Below are 18,079 nucleotides of genomic sequence, written 5' to 3' on the forward strand. Positions count from 1 at the left end.
ATATTTTCTAGACACTTATATCCGTATTCATAATTAGGCCTTATATTTAAAACTTTCTTAAATTTATCTTTAGATATTCTACGAATATTTATTTCATTGGCTGCTGAGCATTTAAAAAATTTTAGCTTTAGAGAATTTAAAAAAAATTTAGTTTTTTTAAATTTAGAAGTAGAAATTTTAGTAGAAATTTATATTAATTCACTATTTTTAATCTTTTATTGCCCTCCGTCGTTTCCACATTTACATTTTAAACGCAAAAATGAGAACATGCCTAGAACACATCGTAGATACACAACATACGCGGCTATTCATATGTACTTGACCGAACAAGTACACCGGTTAGAAGAACTACTATTCCAAAAAACATTTGTATTTCAAATAAAGAGTTTTAAAGATGCAATTGAAAAGATTTGTGAGTCATTCAATTAATTGTAATTAATTAATCATTTTTACATCATGTTTTTAGCCGAAAAAAATCAATCGGAGGTGAATTAAACATTCTTACACGGAATCGTTTATATTTCGTATGAAGAATTATGAGGTATCATTAAAAAGATTTGTGAGGCAGTTTCATTGACGGTTAAGGAGCTTCGCACAGGGAACAGAGAATAAGAATTTCAACCTACCAGAAATGTATTGTGGAATACACAGTTTCTGATGAACTCTTAACCGAGGTTGAACTTATTCATTATCTCTTTTCAATTATCCCAATTCTAGAATTGGAATGATAATGAATGAGTTTGAACCTCGATTAAGAATTAACCATCAGTTGTGAAACTGGGCTCATCCATATAATTATAATTAATTACATAAAAATTATGTAATTGATCGAAATACTTAGCAAATGAGAATGAATTAAAATGGATTGAAATTTTTTTCTATCCGAATGCGTATTTTAAATAGTAAATACTTTTTTTAGATTTAATTGGATTCAATTGGATGCAATTCGATTGAAAAACTGAATTTCCTTTTCAAAATTTTGAGTAGTTCACAATGCACAGAAAAAGCCAATATTATTTTTAGATTGAAAGGCATAGAGATATACTTCATACAATTCCTATAAATGAATAAAAAAAGCATTCATTTTAACATCCGTGAATCAATATTTCTGAAAATCTGAATCCATTTCAATTTATTTCAATCCATTCTTGCTAGGCATAGATTAAAGACGCTACAACTTTCCGGCAGTTCCGTCAGGCGCTATCATCAGTCTCTCTAGTATTTCAATATTCCTGGGCGTATTATAAAATTGTTTCGAATGGGTTTCAATCAAAATAAATTAATTATTCCCTACATTTCTCTTGTATTTTCTAAAGAAATTATAGAAAAACGAAATAATTCCGATCGAAATCCCATGAAGTCCCATGAGGCGCATATCACGTAATCACACAATCAATCAGAAACGATTCGCTGCCATTTTTCGTGTTTTACCGATTACTGATTGGTTATGCCGGCCGCAGATAGCGCGATTTTCGTCGCGTGCGAGTCACGTGATAGCCAATGAGCATATAATTTTAGAATGAAAACATCGGTAAAGCTATTCGCTCATTGGATATTGCATGTCGCACGCAACGAACATCGCGCTGGTCTAGAGTTAATATAATAAATAAAGGTGTTTTTATAAACCACTCAACCCTCCATTCAGCGATAAAAAAGAATCACGTGATCAAAATTAACAAGCTTCAACTTTAACTACGTGATCCTTGTTGCTGTAAAGCCGGGTCTTGTAAATCGATAGTCAATATGAAGCGTTGATATCAAAATGCAAGCTTCAGATTGGCTGTCGCAACAAACCTATAATCGACTTGCAACTAATATAGAACCTGTTTAACAAATGTATTGCCAATCGCCGTGAAATTTAACAGTAAAACTCCTATCCCTCCAGCGCCGAGGTTGGCGGCCCTTCGACCTGAGTGAGCAGTCGCTTACTTCAAAAGAATCGAAGTAAAGATGGACTCCTGAGAAATTTTTATACACACACCATTGGTCGTCCCCGAGTCTTCGGATCTTCCGAAATATTCCACCGTTAAATTCTCACCGAGGCGCGCCCGGAGGGCCAGACGTTCTTTTATGATCACGCTCGCGGAGTGTGAACGATGATCGTGCAGGAGCCAGTGCAGGTAATGGAAGAGAAAAAGAGTGATGGAGGAGGAGGAGGAGGAGAGAAAAGTAAAAGTGTTGAATTTTTCTTGAACTTCCTCACCGCTGTGACATGCGAGATTTTGTACATCGGGCCGCATCCACACGTTGACGTCTCGCCGATCGGGCGTGTTCATTCGTACCTCGACGGCTTTGATCGCGTCGGATGATTTCCACGATGGTCGCCTCTTAAAGGCAGGATTGTCTCTTAAAGACAGTTCTTTCGCTCTCGTTATTTATTCGACTTTAATGATATAATACTCTAAACATACAACTTTGAGTCTGTTTACCTTATCATAGAAAAATGAGCAGAGCAAAGGAGGATCCTGGCTATAAATAATCATGAAATTTTTAAGAAATGCCATTCTTAAGAATTTTGGTAGATGGTTACTTGAAAATTAAATATGAGAAAGAAAACATTTCTAGAATTTATATATATTCATTGCGATCTTCCAGATTATTAAAAAAAATTAACTTATTACATTATGTTTGCAAATTATATTAATAAATTTGAATATTGTGCATGTATCAGATAAATAATAAGATGCTATTACCTAGAATTAAATGTAATACAGTATACGTTGTATGCCATCTTATCAATTCAAAGAATGTTAATTGAATATATTTTATAACATTATATATAGATAATTAAAATAATTCTTTTAAATACGCATTTTAAAGATCAAGTAACATTGGGTTCATCCAAAATCACTGAATGCTCAATAAGCTCTTGACATATTCCGTTAGAACTAAAATATAGATCAGATACAAAAACTCACTGAGCGCTCAGTGAGTGATCGTGCTTTTGGATGCACCTATTAATATATTTCATCATTTATGTAATAATGTAAAAAATTACACTTCTCTCTAACATTATATTGAAATCTGAAGAAATCTTATATATTACACAAATATTTTTTTCTAAATATTTTAATTTTTTTTATTTAATTAATTATTTATTATTATTGCACAATCAGTTATTAAGATAAATGTTGAATTTTTCAATTTTAGGCGGCCATATGGCATTGTTTGAATCATTATGCTTATCCAGATGCTATATTCCTGGCGGAACGGTTATGTGCAGAAGGTAGCATTATCTACCTTGTTTATTGATTACATTATTCTCATATTTTTATAATAAATTTGATTATATTTATACTAATTATATACATACTAATGTATTATTATATCATATCACATCAATATCGTAGTGGACACGGAGGAAAGTTTATTTCTTTTGGCAACATGTTACTATCGTTCTGGTCGGGTTAGGCAAGCTTATGCCTTATTATCTCAGAAGGCACCCAATTCGGCACAATGTAGATTTTTACTAGCAAAATGTTGTTATGATTTGGAAAAGTAAGTAACATGACATTTTCTTTTTATTGTGTATATTGAGAACATGTGTTGATCTTTTAAAAATTTTTAGATATGCGGAAGCAGAAGCCGCGATAATTGGTGGATATTACAAACAACTGAAAAACTTGGAAGAAATAATAACTCAATTTGGAGAACAGGCATGCTTTTCTTTGCAAATAATAGCAAAGATTTATTATAAAATGATGCGTACTGCAAGAGGTAATGAAGCCCATAAGTTGGCTTTGAAATTAAATCCCTTCCTCTGGCACTCGTTTGAAGAACTTTGTAATGTTGGCGAGAAGGTGGATCCTGCTAAGGTTTTTCAGTTAGATAAATTAGACTCTTTCGCTATGTGCCATGGTACTGTATCCACGCTTAGCTACGTCACTGAACCAGATCTTATCGTACCTGGAAATAATGGCAACAATACACCTATATTGAATGGCACTAACAGGTACATATATAATTATAATAATTTTTATTTTTAATTAATAGTTTATTAATATTTAACATTTTATTTTGTGCATTACAGTACTCCCGTGACGATAGCATCAACGCTAATAAATTGCGGTCAAGCACCTCAGGTGCGATTGTGTTCCTCTATAGAGGAGTCACCACAAAATGCGTCGATTCACTACAGTAATTGTTCTTCGATATCACCGAGGACGAAATTATCGCGTTATCGCAGTATGTTCAGTAATTCCATGAGTCCACTCACGCCTAGCTTCGGTATTTTACCATTAGAGAACAATACACCCGAGCAGACAGTTCCACCTTCGCATACGACTCTCACAGAAGCCAATGACCAAAAGAGCTTGGCGAAACGCGTCAGTAGTCTAAGAGCTCATGTAGGGGTGAGTGCAATCTTTCAGTAACGTAATGCGTATAGTAACTAATTTTTTTACATCTTTCAGCAATTAATGTCAAGAAAAGAAACACCGTTGCAACAAGGCAAATCAGTATTTTCCCAATCGGGTAATACAAGCAATACTGCCAATATTGTGACAGTAACAGCAGCTAATCCGACTTCACCTCCATCACCGACATTTCAGGGCACCAATGTTAGACGATCGTCACGTCTTTTCAGCCATAATTCTGTAAAGGTACAATTTTTTTGTTCAATTTGTTACAATTTGGTACAATTTGTTTATTTCTTCTACTTCTGAACTAGAAATTGTAAAATTTACACAAAAAATATTATTAGACATTCATCTTGATTAATTCATTTATCTTTTTTTTTACATTCTCTATCGGTGTCTATTACACATTCTATCGATTACTGTCGATTTGATATGACACATATATATTTCAGGAAAATAATAAGTCACCTAATAGGAATAAATTTGCAACTCCAAAGTCTCCGTCTCGGAAAACGAAAGCGAGACTAGCCAAGGCGAATTTAAACAAAACCAACTTTAATGAGTTAAACGAGAGGAATAGGAACGAAAAGGAGAAAAGCGAAACAATCACATCTGAGAAAGCTGTGGCTAATGCAAACGCTCTTAACGCCCAAAATAATAATATTCACTCTGGTATAACATTACAAAAGCAATCAGCAGGTATGTTAATTATATTTAATTAATTTATTTTTATAATATATTTGATATTTTTCTGTAGCATAATTTAAAATGTTTTTGTCTGTAATTTTTCAGAGGGATTGATGTCTTTGTTACGAGAATTAGGAATGGCGTATCAGCACTTGAGTCAGTTCAAATGTACGCATGCGGCTCATATACTAAGTATACTGCCGTCACGACACTACAATACGGGCTGGGTACTTTCTATGCTAGCTCGTGCACATTTTGAAATGATGGATTATAAAAAGGCTGCTAGGTAATAAATTTATATTAATTATTGCTATTAAAAAAATATATTGATTTTGGCACTTTTTTCCATGTATAATGAAATAGACGTACGTTCAAACTTTAGAGCGAAAAAATGAAAAAAACGAAACGTTAGAAGTTCAATTACAATAACAGATTTCTTTTCCGATACATTTAAGGGTATTTTTCTGATACATTATAGGTTCGCGTCGCATGCTCTGACATACTCCAACATGCTCCATAGTTCCTACTCGAGTGTGTTTGAATAAGAGCTATGGTAGGAGCATGTTGGAATATATCGCATGTGATGAGAACAAATCTTGTATTTCTCTTTAATTCTCTTTTTTTTTTTAATTCTGTTTGCTTCATTTTTTTCGTGCAAAGTTATTTTGCTGAAGTACGACAGTTAGAGCCACAGAGGACAGAATTGATGGAGATTTATAGCACTGTTCTGTGGCATCTACACGCGGAAGTACAGTTATCTACGCTTGCTCAAGATTTAGTTTCCCAAGACCGTAATTCGGCGGCGGCATGGTGCGCCACGGGCAATCTCTTCTCGGCGCAAACAGAACATGAAACTGCGATCAAATTTTTCCAAAGAGCTATTCAGGTAATGCGTCAATCTTAATCGTGGTGTAAATGCTAACATTGCATATACGACTTATTCTATTGAAAGTAATATATTCTCATTCTCTGATTACTTATTAGGTGGATCCTAATTTTCCATACGCCTATACATTACTAGGGCATGAATACGTTTTGACTGAGGAATTAGATAAAGCGATTACTGCTTTTCGTAACGCCATCAGACTCGATCCCAGACATTATAATGCATGGTAAATACTAAAAAATTTCGTTACTATCATAATGTTTCATATTTTTTTATTGCCATCTGAATTCGTATGTAAAACATTTTTCCATGTCATTAAAGGTTCGGATTAGGAACGATATTTTCGAAACAGGAACAATACAGTTTAGCAGAATTACATTTCAAACGGGCCTTACAAATAAACCCGCAGAATTCTGCGTTGATGTGTCATATAGGTGTCGTGCAACACGCCCTGAAGAAAACCGATCAGGCGTTGAAAACTTTGAACACTGCACTAATGAATGATCCGGATAATACTTTATGTAAATTCCATCGTGCGAGCATTAACTTCTCTATTGGTCGACATATGGAAGCTCTAAGAGAATTCGAGGAGCTAAAGAATATTATACCCAAAGAATCTCTAGTCTATTATTCGATAGGAAAAGTAAGAGATCAGTTAATCGAACAGATTTTTTTTTATTTTGATGTTTTTAATTTCTCTTATATAAATATACTTTTATATTTGCAATAGGTGCATAAAAAATTAGGCAATACCCATCTTGCGTTAATGTACTTTAGTTGGGCAACAGATTTAGATCCAAAAGGTGTTAATAGTCAAATTAAGGAGGCTATATTGAGTCCAGGTCAAGGAGATGATGACTCTCCGCCGACACAATCAGGTATGTAGTTATCAGATATAGTGAGAGCTACGAAATTTTAATTATTTAAAACCTTAAGATCATTTATGTTAAAAATATTATTTGCTATTTTATATAAGTAAAATGGGAAGGAGGGTTCGTAATATTTTTATCACACAAATATATATTATTAATATAATGATTTATAAATAAAATATAATGATTTATATAATTAATTTCCAATTTCTCAAAATTATTTTATTCTTATAGATGAACAGCAAGCACAAAGTAACTCAATGGAACAGGATATTGAAACTAGTAGAGAAGGAAGTGCCGCGCCACTTGCCGGAAATGTCTCGGTCGAACCTCATGCCGATGACAGCGACGATAGTTTATGAAAATATGCAGGAAGACTTCCGTGAAAAAGAGATGGAGCGTTACCACCCTCATTATCAGTCATCCAAATCATTTTTCGCCAATCTCGCTTTGCTTAGTCGGAGTCACTGATGCGCGATCATTGATTTAAATTGAACGGTTGTCGACATCTTTGCAAACTATTCCATACGATACATATAATTCGGTTAAAAAGAATTATATTATTTTTCTGCATCATCAAATTTTCCTTTTATTTTGCACGAATTCGGGAATTCTTATATATACACGGATGCGATGTTTTCGCAAAAATAGAAGACTCGCATGTCGTATCCATCGACTGTATATTACGCGTTCGCCTCTGTATATTTTTTTACGATTGTTTGATTATCTTTTCTATTTTTTCATGCGCTCTTAATCTCTCTCTTTCTTGTACCTCGTCCCGTTTCGCGAATAAGTCACTTTAAGTCAAACGTGATTCAGAGACGAGAACTCGTAAAGAGTTTGGCTTTAATCAGGCTTGATTATAATAAAAAAGGAAGGAGAAGGATCGATTTAATTCGCGACGAGATATTAAAGATTTACGGTTGAATAGAGACTGTATCACATTGCGATAAGGTGAACGAATATAACCGTAAGCATGTCATATATAGTTAGTAATATGATTAATTGTTCGCGAATAAGGAAGAAGAGTCTTGTGTAAATGTAAATTATTATTACTGTGTATTTACCGCTATGATTACTATTATTATTAGCGCTATCATTACCATTATTATTTGTATGATTATCATTGTTGATTTAGTGATTGTGAAGGTATCGTTGGCTGCTCGGCGTCAGAGCGGCCGCTAGACGATCGTGCAATTCTCGTCATGAAGATCCCCTCGATTGATCGAACATACGAGTCCGAAACACCGCGACTGCGATTTCGGTGGTTCAGTAATCGCGCGATTACATTCGGTTTTTCGATCTCGACCTGATATCCGGAATTTAGCATAACTCGCCTCGCAAATGTCTATATATATATAGAAATACTCGTCGGATTATATTCTTAATAGTGCTGGACAGAATTTATGATGTTTACGGCGTCGGTCTTCGTATCGATATTAAGTGTACAATGCAAATTGTGTCGTTACTCCTCGAATATCGTCGAATTTGCTGGAACAGAGATCGCAACGTATTGCATTAGGAGGAACGGCGTATATATAAATAATATACGTTTATTTTTAATTTTAAACGAATTGAGTTGTGATCCTAAGTGCGCTGGCATCCGTCGCGCGTGACTGTAACATTTTATATTGTACACGTAATTAAACGAAAGACGTCACACGGAAAAAAAGAAATAAGTTGTACACAAATCGTCGACTAAAAAATACGTCTATGTGATGCACGCAGATACGCGTATCCTGTTTCTTCCGCTCCTTTATACGGGATGAACTCTACACGATTTTAAAGGGTGATTTCTCAGGTAAATTTAAGATGGAAATTTCATATAACATATATTTTCACATGTTCAAAATTTCATCAAAATACTCTGAATAATTTTGGAAATTTTTGAAAAAGAATCTTTGCCTTCAACTTTGATACCTTGTATCTTTGATTTTGGAACTAATCAAACTACTATTTCGGGCATATGCAGTTTTTGCCTTAAATTTGTGTGAGGAATCATCCCTTACAATCTTAGAGTTAGTATTCACACTGTGTGTATGTCTTTGTCCCTTTTCAATTTATTTATTTATATTTATCTCTTTTTCGTATCTCCTTCGCGTTCCACATTCATCCCTGCGTTTTTGACAGGGAACAAAATGGGAGCGAGGGTGGAGATCTCTTTGCATATGTCCGATATTACATCTAATCTCGTTATTTATTAACGACGTCTAATCGTTATTTATTGTTTGATTCACATACGTTTAATTGCCGAGCGGAAATGGAGTCATAACTATCTTCCAAAGAGTTTAGGAAAACCAATACGCGCGTGTAAATGTATGTGATGATGTCTGGCTCGCCTTTACCCAGCCACCGCCATACAGAAACCGAGAAGGTTCGATCGAAGCCAACAATCGCTGCCGTGTTACTCGTTACAAAGAGGTGTATGCGCAAAATAAAGGCCTGCACTTTTTACGAAACTATCTTGACGACTTCACTCCTCACCTATTTGTCCAATACATTTAACATTGATTTTTTGCGTGGCGAAAAGATTTTAAAAAAATTTAATGAAAAATTTGTAGCGTATATAAAAATCATAAGAAAGACGGCAGCGTGTTTACGGTGAGGTGAGATAACAGAGAAAATGATTGCTGATACGAACTACTGCCTAAGAGGGGAGCGAGACGGTGGACGCGACCCGCGGGGTCGTCCGTCTCTTTCGTCTTCTTCTGTTATCGTTTATTACCGTTGACAAGAATCCGACAGTGGTTTGCAAAGTGTGTTGTTGAAGCAATCGAATCGATGAAACGAACGGATCACATGGCGAGCATGACTCCACGAGAGTCTAGGAGGGACTCTGATGTCGTCCTGTCCAACTTCGGCCACAAGGAACACCTCTTCAAGTTCCTCGTCATTGGCGATTACGGTGTCGGTGAGTCACGGCGAAATGCACAATTGATAAACTTACATTATTTGAAATATAAATTTGAAATACAATTTTTTATATCAAAAGATGTATTAAAAATATAAAACTTATAAAACAAATTGATAGCTCAAAAACTACTTTATTATTGAATCTCGTGTCTGTTATATTTTTCGTTCACTACGTTATATAAGCTACATTATATTTGAAAACTAGTTTATTTCACCGGATCTAATTTTCTATATAATTGGTGCTAATCCTTTTTGGTACCTTTAAATTCTAGTTCTCTCACAGAATTTAACGCAAGCTTTATTTTAATAGTTTTCCCATTTAGATTTTTACAGAAATTATTTATTTTAGGCAAAACTGCGCTGGTCAGAAGATATACGGAAGGTAATTTGTCGCAATTTGTCTCTTGCCCATTATCGAAACTAATTAACAATTCTTGCCCAGAATCGTTTCGCAAGAAATTTCCGAAAAGTTTAAACGTAACATGCGTTTAATCGCAATCACAATCGAGGATTGCATATCGTGAGAGGATAGGTATTGCGGGAACGTACATTTAGAAAAGGGAAAGAGAAATGCGCGCAAGCCGGCTTATCCGTCTTAACGTTACGTGCGTCAAACACTGCAGCTGCGATACGACACTATTAATCCGAACGTCACCGGCGCACACTCTCGAAACTGTCTTTTCCAGGAAAGTTCTCCTCGAATTACAAGATTACCATAGGCGCCGATTTTGCGATAAAAACGCTCGATTGGGATCCGCAAACTAAAATAAACTTACAGCTATGGTACTTGTAGACGTATAATTTATATTGTTTGCTATTTTATTGTCTTCAAGGGCTCCCGCATGTATTTTGCGACCCCTCGAAATTATTCTTAATCCCGCAAAATATATAATTATAAAGACGATTTAAATAATTAATTTTTGGATTAATTTTAGGGACATCGCTGGTCACGAGAGATTTGGATACATGACAAGGGTCTATTATAAATACGCGTAAATATGACTTTAATATATCTTTTATTATTCGCTTGGATATTTAGTTTGTTTCTTTTAGTTTGTTTCTTTTGTATTAAATACATTTATTATCATAAATAGACGTACTTGGCTCCAATTAAAAGGTACACTGTTTTTTTATATTATAACGTCAAATTATATCCAGTTTGAGTTATTTTTAATCATTTCTATAGGTTATCATTGCTATTCAAATAAGTCGTTTTAAGTAAAACAATGAAATAAACAATTTAACTCAAAAAAATATATTAAATTTGACTTAAATTTAATTTATTATGGCATACGTTAATTACAAGGATGTTGTTTATATTTTGAAATCATAGAAATGAATTGACTTACATTTCACATACATAGAAGTTAAAAATAAAATGTTGTTTAACTCAAGAGATTTGGTTGTCATTGTTCTTTTCATATCTAACAGTGTATGACTCATCGAAGTAATTAAGATTAGATGTTTTATATTTGACTGAATCTGAAAAATCTCAACTGTATTTTTTATTTGTAATAATTTAATTTTTTTTTTGTCAATCTCGTTCATTGATTTGACGTATATGTAGGGTAGCCGCGGCTCTCGTATTTGACATCTCACGAGCGGCGACCTTCCAGTCGATGAAGAAGTGGCTAAACGATCTCAGGGAGAAGGTCGCACTGCCAGATGGCTCGGGTATACCAGTCGTACTCCTGGCGAATAAGTGCGACATATCAGTCGCCGTGACCGACGAGCAGATCTCTAAGTTCTGCAGAGAGAACAAGATACACGCTTGGTACGCGACTTCCGCGAAAAACAACACCAATGTTGGTAGGTGGACGATCAGCTTATCCTCTGCGTAATTTTCTCGTATATTTTTATATCCTTAAAAAAGTTGTTATCTTACTTATTGCATAAACATCTATTAATGTTTGAAAAGTAATTATTAGTAATTATTAGTATTATCATTAATGTTTTTAATTGTTAATAATATTAAAAGAAATATAGATACAAAAGACAGAATAATTATAATTGCAAGAGCTTACACATTATTGTTTTACTTCTATAAAAAAATTTGTATGCTATTACTAATTAAAAAGGGATGTTGGAGGAGACTAAATTCTAGCCTTAAATAACGAGCACATTTATCTCATTATATTTATCATATTTAAATACTAATAATTTTTGATTGATTATCGAAATATTTTGATGTCTTGATTTTTTAGACTTTTAGATTATTTTTGATATATTTCTTCTACATTCCCAATGTTTCCGCAAGATACATCACTTTTCTTAAATGGCCCTTTAATACAATATATAATTTGTACATTTCGGTATTTTTTTTATTTTAATCGAAAAACATTCTTAATTCAATATCCTTCTTTGCAGAAACAGCGATACGCTATTTGGTGGACAAGGTGCTAAGCTCAAGATTCGACAATGGTATACGAGACTCAATTCAATTACGGCACGAAAGCACATTCAGTCGCGAAAAATCTATATGCTGCAAATAGAGCGATATTTACATGTATGGACCATCATTTTAGAATTATTGAGAATACACATAAATCAACGTCATGAACAGATAATTGCGAGATCATCAAACACGGTGGTAATATGATGATAAAACGAAGCTATGAAAGTGTATCATTGAAAGATTTATACATATTGTCATAGTCACATTTGCTTTATATGATAACCATTGCTATTATCATTTGTTGGCCGCGCGTTACAATGTCCTCTTTATAAATTTACGTAAATAAATTACAGAAAATAACATGATGAACTTATTAATAATTATCCTTTTTTATTTAAAATCGAAAAAGTAATTTTTAATTAAATAAAAAATTTTTCAAATTCTGCGAAATTCCATGAAAATAAAAGATGCTATTATCATTTATCCGCCATGCTATAATAATGTCCTCTTATAAATTTACATATATAATAAATAGTAGATAAAAAATAATTGCAATGAAACTTATCATGGGATTGTTCTTTTAATTAAATCTAAATTAATTCTCTGAAATATTAATATTTAAAAGCAACCGAAAAAATAAATGGAAGATTCCGTTATATCATTTACATTTGCAACCATGCTAATATAATTAATAATGTTCTGTTTATAAATTGACATGTCACGTTTATAATAAACTTTGAATAATTTAAAATTAACAATAAAGTGTAATTTTTTTTGCTTAAATTAATTTGAAACATAGTTTTTATTTGCTAAAAGCAAAAAATAAATGATTTTCTAATTTGTTCTTTATTACTGGCATTTAGAATGTCAGATGCAATAAACATGAAAGACATTTTGCAAATATTGTTATTTTTGCTTGTAAATTATGATAACGCATAAGCTTACATACAAACACACATTTTAGTAAGTTAATTCTACTCGCTGTAACTTTGATACTATTTTATCAGGCATTTAAGAGTACAGAGACATTTAAGTATTTAAGAATAGCGCCGATCGCATAGAGATAATGACCGTTTTCAGGTTGAGTTAGGTCGATTTGAAGGAAAGTATAATACGTCGCAATAGTTATAAGTTATACAGTGTTGCATCGTAGCTCGTAGAGATCAATGTATGCCATTAAGCGACCGATTCTAAGTTTATGGAAGTTTAGAATGCGCGTTTAATTGTATTTTTTTCAATTCGTGAAGTGCAGAATATAGAGATTAAATTCTGTCTTTATTCATAACGGAAATAAAGAATAATAATGACTGACAACTTTCTGGATGGTGTAAATACGGGTAAGCGCACATTAAGCAAGAAAGAAGATAAGTAAATTATAGATAAGGAAGTAAATTATATTTTAAGTAAGGAAAATTAAGAAGTGGAATAACGAAATTAAATACTTAAGAAAAAAATAATTTCTTTTTTTATTTTTATTGTGTTAGATTTGGATAGTGGAACTTAAGTTTGTTGTTATATTTTCCGATACAGTGCTAGGAAGTAAACGGTTATCCGAGCTTGGGAAAACGCTAACACATGAACATCTGGCTCTTGATTTTCGCAAATTTTACGTACCACCGCCGAAACATCTTAAACGTTTCCCTGCCGGCAGCTTATCTCTCCAAGATGTCGGATACGTTCGACAGTATCCGTAAGTCTAATCGAAATACCTTACTTTCAAATTATCTACTCTCCCTTCGTTTAATAAAATAAAATAGTCCCGCTTTAGATCCGAAAATATCACATTACTCATAGTCCGTTTCGTATAAAATGTTCATACAAGAAATAAATAATTAAATTAATAAAAATTATGTTAAAGATAATAAATATGGATTTAACTGTTTTACATCAGATATAGCAGCTTATATAACTTGGAATTTTACGGTGATGACACGGCAAAAGCTGTCTATAAGGACGTAGAATTATTTAAAGAGGCCGGTGGCGGAACTATCGTAGATAATAGTAGCCACGGTTTGAAACGTGATATTTTTTTAATGAAGAACATCAGCCAGTCCTTGGGAGTTAACGTGATTGCGGGAACCGGTATAGTATGATATGTGTAATAATATTATTTTATTTAATAAAATTAATTTAGAATCACATAATAATATATTGTTATATTATTTATTATAAATTTTCTCAATTTAAACAGGCCATTACCTCGCCAATACACAAAACGCATCGACTCTTAATATGACCAAAGAAGAAATGTACAATCTAATGTGCAAAGAGTTGGAAGAAGGTTGCTTGGAATATCCCGAAGTAAAAGCAGGATTTATCGGAGAAGTTGGCAGTACTTGGCCGATCGAAGGTATACACGCAATTGTATTTAAACAAGTTATCGAATGTTTTTCACAATTATTACTACATCAATTATTTACGAATCATTCTACTTTCAGCAAAACTTGTATTAAAATATTACATATATTATTATATTAAAATACATGCATATATAAAATGCACTAAAATATTATAAAAATTATTTCTATATTAGACTTTGAAAAACGTGCCATTTGTGCAACTGCTGAGGTCCAAGCTCAATTACGTTGCTCCGTGAGCTTTCATCCTGGAAGGAATGCATCTGCGCCCATGGAAATAATGAGGATCTATCAAGAAGCGGGTGGAGATATGAGCAGAGCTATTATGTCTCACGTTGATCGTAAGAGAGTTACAATTTTTTTCTTTTTTTTCTTATTTTTAACTTTTAATTTAAATATCCATTTGATTGTATCACTGCGATTAATCAAATTAATTTGATAGGTACGTTAATAAAAAAGGAGCAGCTCATGGAATTCGCTGATGCTACCAAATGTTATATCCAATTCGATCTGTTCGGCACCGAATGCTCTTTCTATCAGCTGAATCCATTGGTCGATTTTCTGTCAGATGCACAGCGTGTCAAACGTATTGCGCTGCTGAAGAAAGAGAAAAAACTGGACCGAGTTCTCATGAGTCACGATATACACACAAAACATCGCCTGGTACGCGATCTCTCTAATATTTTCTGTTTTTTCATATAATAATATAAATTTATGTTTTCTTGAGCCCCAGCGACTAGACATTTGAAAACATTTTGTTAACTTTTAAGATACATTTTGGCGGACACGGATACTCTCATATCGCTAATAATGTTGTGCCAATCATGATAAATAAGGGTTTCACGACGGAAGAAATTGAACTGATAACAGTTGAGAATCCTAAGAAGTGGCTTACTCGGCAATAAACAGATCCTGCGAAATTGTGCTCAATTATAAAGTGATATTTTTACAAATAACTGTAAATTAATAGAATACATTAATTATTTCATAATTAATTTTTATTTTAAGTGTAATTAACAATAAACAATGCTAAAATGCTGTTCTATTCGAATAATGAAAATGCGAATCATCTGTATATCAAGATAGAATAAGATTCTTTGAAATATTAAACAATGATTTTTTGCTAAGTTAAAAAATAGTTTTTTCTTTTCTAAAAAACTTGATTTTTTAAATTATATTACTTTTGAAATAAGAAAACAATATTAAATTCTGTAAAGGAAAAAAATTGTTTATTAAAAATAGCTTAATGGTTTATTAATATTAATTGTAAAATTTATAATCTTCCTAGAGAACAGATTGTATCTTCCTACACGAAATATAACATGAAAAAATACAACGAATTTTTATAAATAATTTTAATCTAACGTAAACTATTATTACAATAGTCTGTCTGTTTATCATAATTTTCGCTTAAAATTATTAAATTAATAATCATGTAAATAAAAGACAATGCAAAGTTTATATTTTATTATAAAATACAATGACACATGACAATCTTTGGTAAAAGTCATTATCCAGCAGAAAGTATAACTTTTTGACTCTTCCGCGAATGTCTCAAAAATTAAAAACGCAATATATTCGACATTCGTATTATTTCACTCTTTAACGAAATAATTTATGAATTATTTTATTTTCTTATATTATATTAGATGAGGTAAAAAAATTATGCAAACTAACTTGATAACTATTTGCATGGTTATCAATAACAATCTTTCTTTTTCTTTCTTTTTCTTCTCATCTTCCGTTTCTTCTCCCTTCTTTTTGTAACGGGAAACGTCTTTTGTCATTTTCTCGAAGTCCACCTCACAGTTCCTCCTGGAATTGTGAACTTCTCACGGGATTCATAGCGATAGAGACCGTCGATACCATCGTTTTGCTGAAATCCTTCGAGTAATCTAACAGAGAAATAAATTACAATTACATTTCAATGACAATATTCGCAGTTGCATAGAATACACAAATACAAGTACAGAGAAACGATAATAAAGCAAATTATTTTTAAATAGTTACTATATTTTATATAACATAATATGTATATGTTATTTAGAGACTAATGAAATTAAACAAAGCTGTTTTATATAACATTTATATAATATTTTTTTATAACTCATGAAAGTCATAAAAGGATAAAATACTCTTTCCTCTAAATTTTGAATTAAATTCCATAATTATTCTATAGATATTAATATAATTTAATTTTAATTAATTAAAAAATTAGCGGTGAAGATTAGAATTACATTTAGTCAAACTGAGTCAATAATAAATTCGAATTGCGATAAAAAAACTTGAGGTGTTTTTGTGTGTTAGCACATTATTAATGATTAATTATATTATAATGATGATCGAAGGTGCAGAAGCATTCGGACGATTGCGACAATTTGACATCGCCTATTTGTATCGATTTTATGAAAAGTAGAGTTAAGAACATGCAGAGCGTAGAAGAAAATTAGTAATTAGGGATTGCGATTAATTGACGTTAGCACACATAAATATACACACAGACTGATCAGCGGTACCAAAGTGACGATCAAAACAGAAAGCAGCAAACTTGTGGTGCCCTTGACTTACAAAGTGAGCGAGTGGTCGCTTAGGCTCGCGCGCTCGGTCAGAGCTTGGTGAGTGTTACCGCGTGTCGTTGCTCGAAGTTACCTTGGGCGTAGTCATGCTGATGGGCCTGAAGACCGCCGGCACCACCCGGCACACTGCTGCCGTACGGCGTTAAGGTCGCCCTTATCCACTTGCAGCCAATCACACCGGCATACGCTTGCCTGTATTGCTTGTTCATGATTACGTAGATGATTGGATTCACGCATGAAGCGAAGTACAATAGCAAATATCCCAGAATGTGACACTCTGAAACAGTTTGACGGAACGATGCTAAATAGTAATCTAAAATGATGATACTATTTCTATGAATTTCTTTTATTATAACGAATTTATTATTTAAAATAATAATAATTGCATAAGTTGTAATTTTCAAGAGGATGAAAAGAAAATAGAAATGAAAAATTGAGCGTATAGGTAATGCTGTGATAAATGAAGATGAGAATGTGAAATGTTATTTCATTTCGGAAAAGATGTGCAATAAATAATAATTCTTACCGGGACATCTGACTTCCGCATCGGCCACCTTAACAATGGTGATCGGTAAGTAGCACGCGAGGAAGCTGAGAAAGATTACCAGTACCATCTTTGTGAGCCTCCATTCACTGCGCTTCTGTTTGAGTTCCCTGATATCCCTTCCGGGCGTATGAGGTGACTTTATCGTCGATCCAGCATGTTTTCGCAATCGCGATTCTGATCTGTAATGGTGATTAAATTTTAATTAATATAATCAAGGCAACAGTAAAGATCATATTGTAAATGTGGTAAATATCGGAAATATTATCAAATTACTTGTGCACCACCCAAAATATCTTAGCGTAACAGCCAACGATCACTAAGCAGGGTATCAGAAATCCCATAACAAAAAGGAATGTCTTGGAAGTATAACCACGACGATCTTTGACGATGGAGCAGGTCTCCAGATTGGGATCGTAATCGAATTTACCTGATGGAGTACAAATGAGTGATGAATAAAGCAAAAACATTAAACAAATATTATATATATA

General features: G+C 33.1%; 4 protein-coding genes across 6 annotated transcripts in view; 3 read left to right on the plus strand and 1 right to left on the minus strand.

Annotated features, from left to right (window-relative positions):
* Positions 1 to 1,926: 1,926 nt before the first annotated feature.
* LOC108686764 (cell division cycle protein 27 homolog) lies at positions 1,927 to 8,465 on the plus strand. The gene is made up of 13 exons (XM_018192221.1): positions 1,927 to 2,120; positions 3,151 to 3,226; positions 3,351 to 3,498; positions 3,569 to 3,952; positions 4,031 to 4,352; positions 4,413 to 4,601; positions 4,811 to 5,057; positions 5,151 to 5,331; positions 5,706 to 5,931; positions 6,030 to 6,157; positions 6,253 to 6,574; positions 6,662 to 6,809; positions 7,038 to 8,465. The coding sequence occupies exons 1-13, from the start codon at positions 2,097 to 2,099 to the stop codon at positions 7,163 to 7,165; spliced, it is 2,523 nt and encodes an 840-aa protein (XP_018047710.1). The 5' UTR covers positions 1,927 to 2,096; the 3' UTR covers positions 7,166 to 8,465.
* A 938-nt stretch (positions 8,466 to 9,403) lies between these two features.
* LOC108685604 (ras-related protein Rab-32-like) lies at positions 9,404 to 12,416 on the plus strand. The gene is made up of 6 exons (XM_018190476.1): positions 9,404 to 9,714; positions 10,066 to 10,098; positions 10,403 to 10,499; positions 10,652 to 10,708; positions 11,284 to 11,525; positions 12,084 to 12,416. The coding sequence occupies exons 1-6, from the start codon at positions 9,585 to 9,587 to the stop codon at positions 12,206 to 12,208; spliced, it is 684 nt and encodes a 227-aa protein (XP_018045965.1). The 5' UTR covers positions 9,404 to 9,584; the 3' UTR covers positions 12,209 to 12,416.
* Positions 12,417 to 13,265: 849 nt separating this feature from the next.
* LOC108685413 (phosphotriesterase-related protein) lies at positions 13,266 to 15,582 on the plus strand. The gene is made up of 7 exons (XM_018190193.1): positions 13,266 to 13,448; positions 13,642 to 13,801; positions 14,003 to 14,193; positions 14,303 to 14,461; positions 14,645 to 14,809; positions 14,911 to 15,131; positions 15,239 to 15,582. Exons 1-7 carry the CDS (start codon positions 13,415 to 13,417, stop codon positions 15,371 to 15,373), a joined length of 1,065 nt encoding a protein of 354 aa, XP_018045682.1. The 5' UTR covers positions 13,266 to 13,414; the 3' UTR covers positions 15,374 to 15,582.
* Positions 15,583 to 16,183: 601 nt separating this feature from the next.
* Positions 16,184 to 18,079, minus strand: part of LOC108685206 (G-protein coupled receptor moody) — a 10,534-nt gene continuing 8,638 nt past the window's right edge. For 2 of the 3 annotated variants that reach the window (XM_018189896.1, XM_018189901.1), the window contains exons 6-9: positions 17,865 to 18,018; positions 17,571 to 17,770; positions 17,118 to 17,321; positions 16,184 to 16,363 (exon numbers count right to left, since the gene is read on the minus strand). In XM_018189896.1, the coding sequence (XP_018045385.1) occupies positions 16,272 to 16,363; positions 17,118 to 17,321; positions 17,571 to 17,770; positions 17,865 to 18,018 (650 nt within the window). In that variant the 3' untranslated portion in view covers positions 16,184 to 16,271. Of the gene's footprint in view, positions 16,364 to 17,036; positions 17,322 to 17,570; positions 17,771 to 17,864; positions 18,019 to 18,079 lie in introns of all 3 variants that reach the window. The other variant, XM_018189907.1, reaches the window with a different exon arrangement.

Source organism: Atta colombica, unplaced genomic scaffold (assembly GCF_001594045.1).
Source record: "Atta colombica isolate Treedump-2 unplaced genomic scaffold, Acol1.0 scaffold100, whole genome shotgun sequence".
Taxonomy (NCBI): domain Eukaryota; kingdom Metazoa; phylum Arthropoda; class Insecta; order Hymenoptera; family Formicidae; genus Atta; species Atta colombica.

Coding starts and splice junctions, on each gene's coding strand:
- LOC108685413 (XM_018190193.1), top strand. CDS start 13,415: ATGACTGACAACTTTCTGGATGGTGTAAATACGG. Junction 13,449..13,641: donor TCTGGATGGTGTAAATACGG/GTAAGCGCACAT, acceptor TTTCCGATACAG/TGCTAGGAAGTAAACGGTTA. Junction 14,194..14,302: donor TAACGTGATTGCGGGAACCG/GTATAGTATGAT, acceptor CAATTTAAACAG/GCCATTACCTCGCCAATACA.
- LOC108685604 (XM_018190476.1), top strand. CDS start 9,585: ATGAAACGAACGGATCACATGGCGAGCATGACTCCACGAGAGTCTAGG. Junction 10,709..11,283: donor AGGGTCTATTATAAATACGC/GTAAATATGACT, acceptor ACGTATATGTAG/GGTAGCCGCGGCTCTCGTAT. Junction 11,526..12,083: donor GAAAAACAACACCAATGTTG/GTAGGTGGACGA, acceptor CCTTCTTTGCAG/AAACAGCGATACGCTATTTG.
- LOC108686764 (XM_018192221.1), top strand. CDS start 2,097: ATGATCGTGCAGGAGCCAGTGCAG. Junction 5,058..5,150: donor ATTACAAAAGCAATCAGCAG/GTATGTTAATTA, acceptor GTAATTTTTCAG/AGGGATTGATGTCTTTGTTA. Junction 6,575..6,661: donor TCTATTATTCGATAGGAAAA/GTAAGAGATCAG, acceptor TATTTGCAATAG/GTGCATAAAAAATTAGGCAA.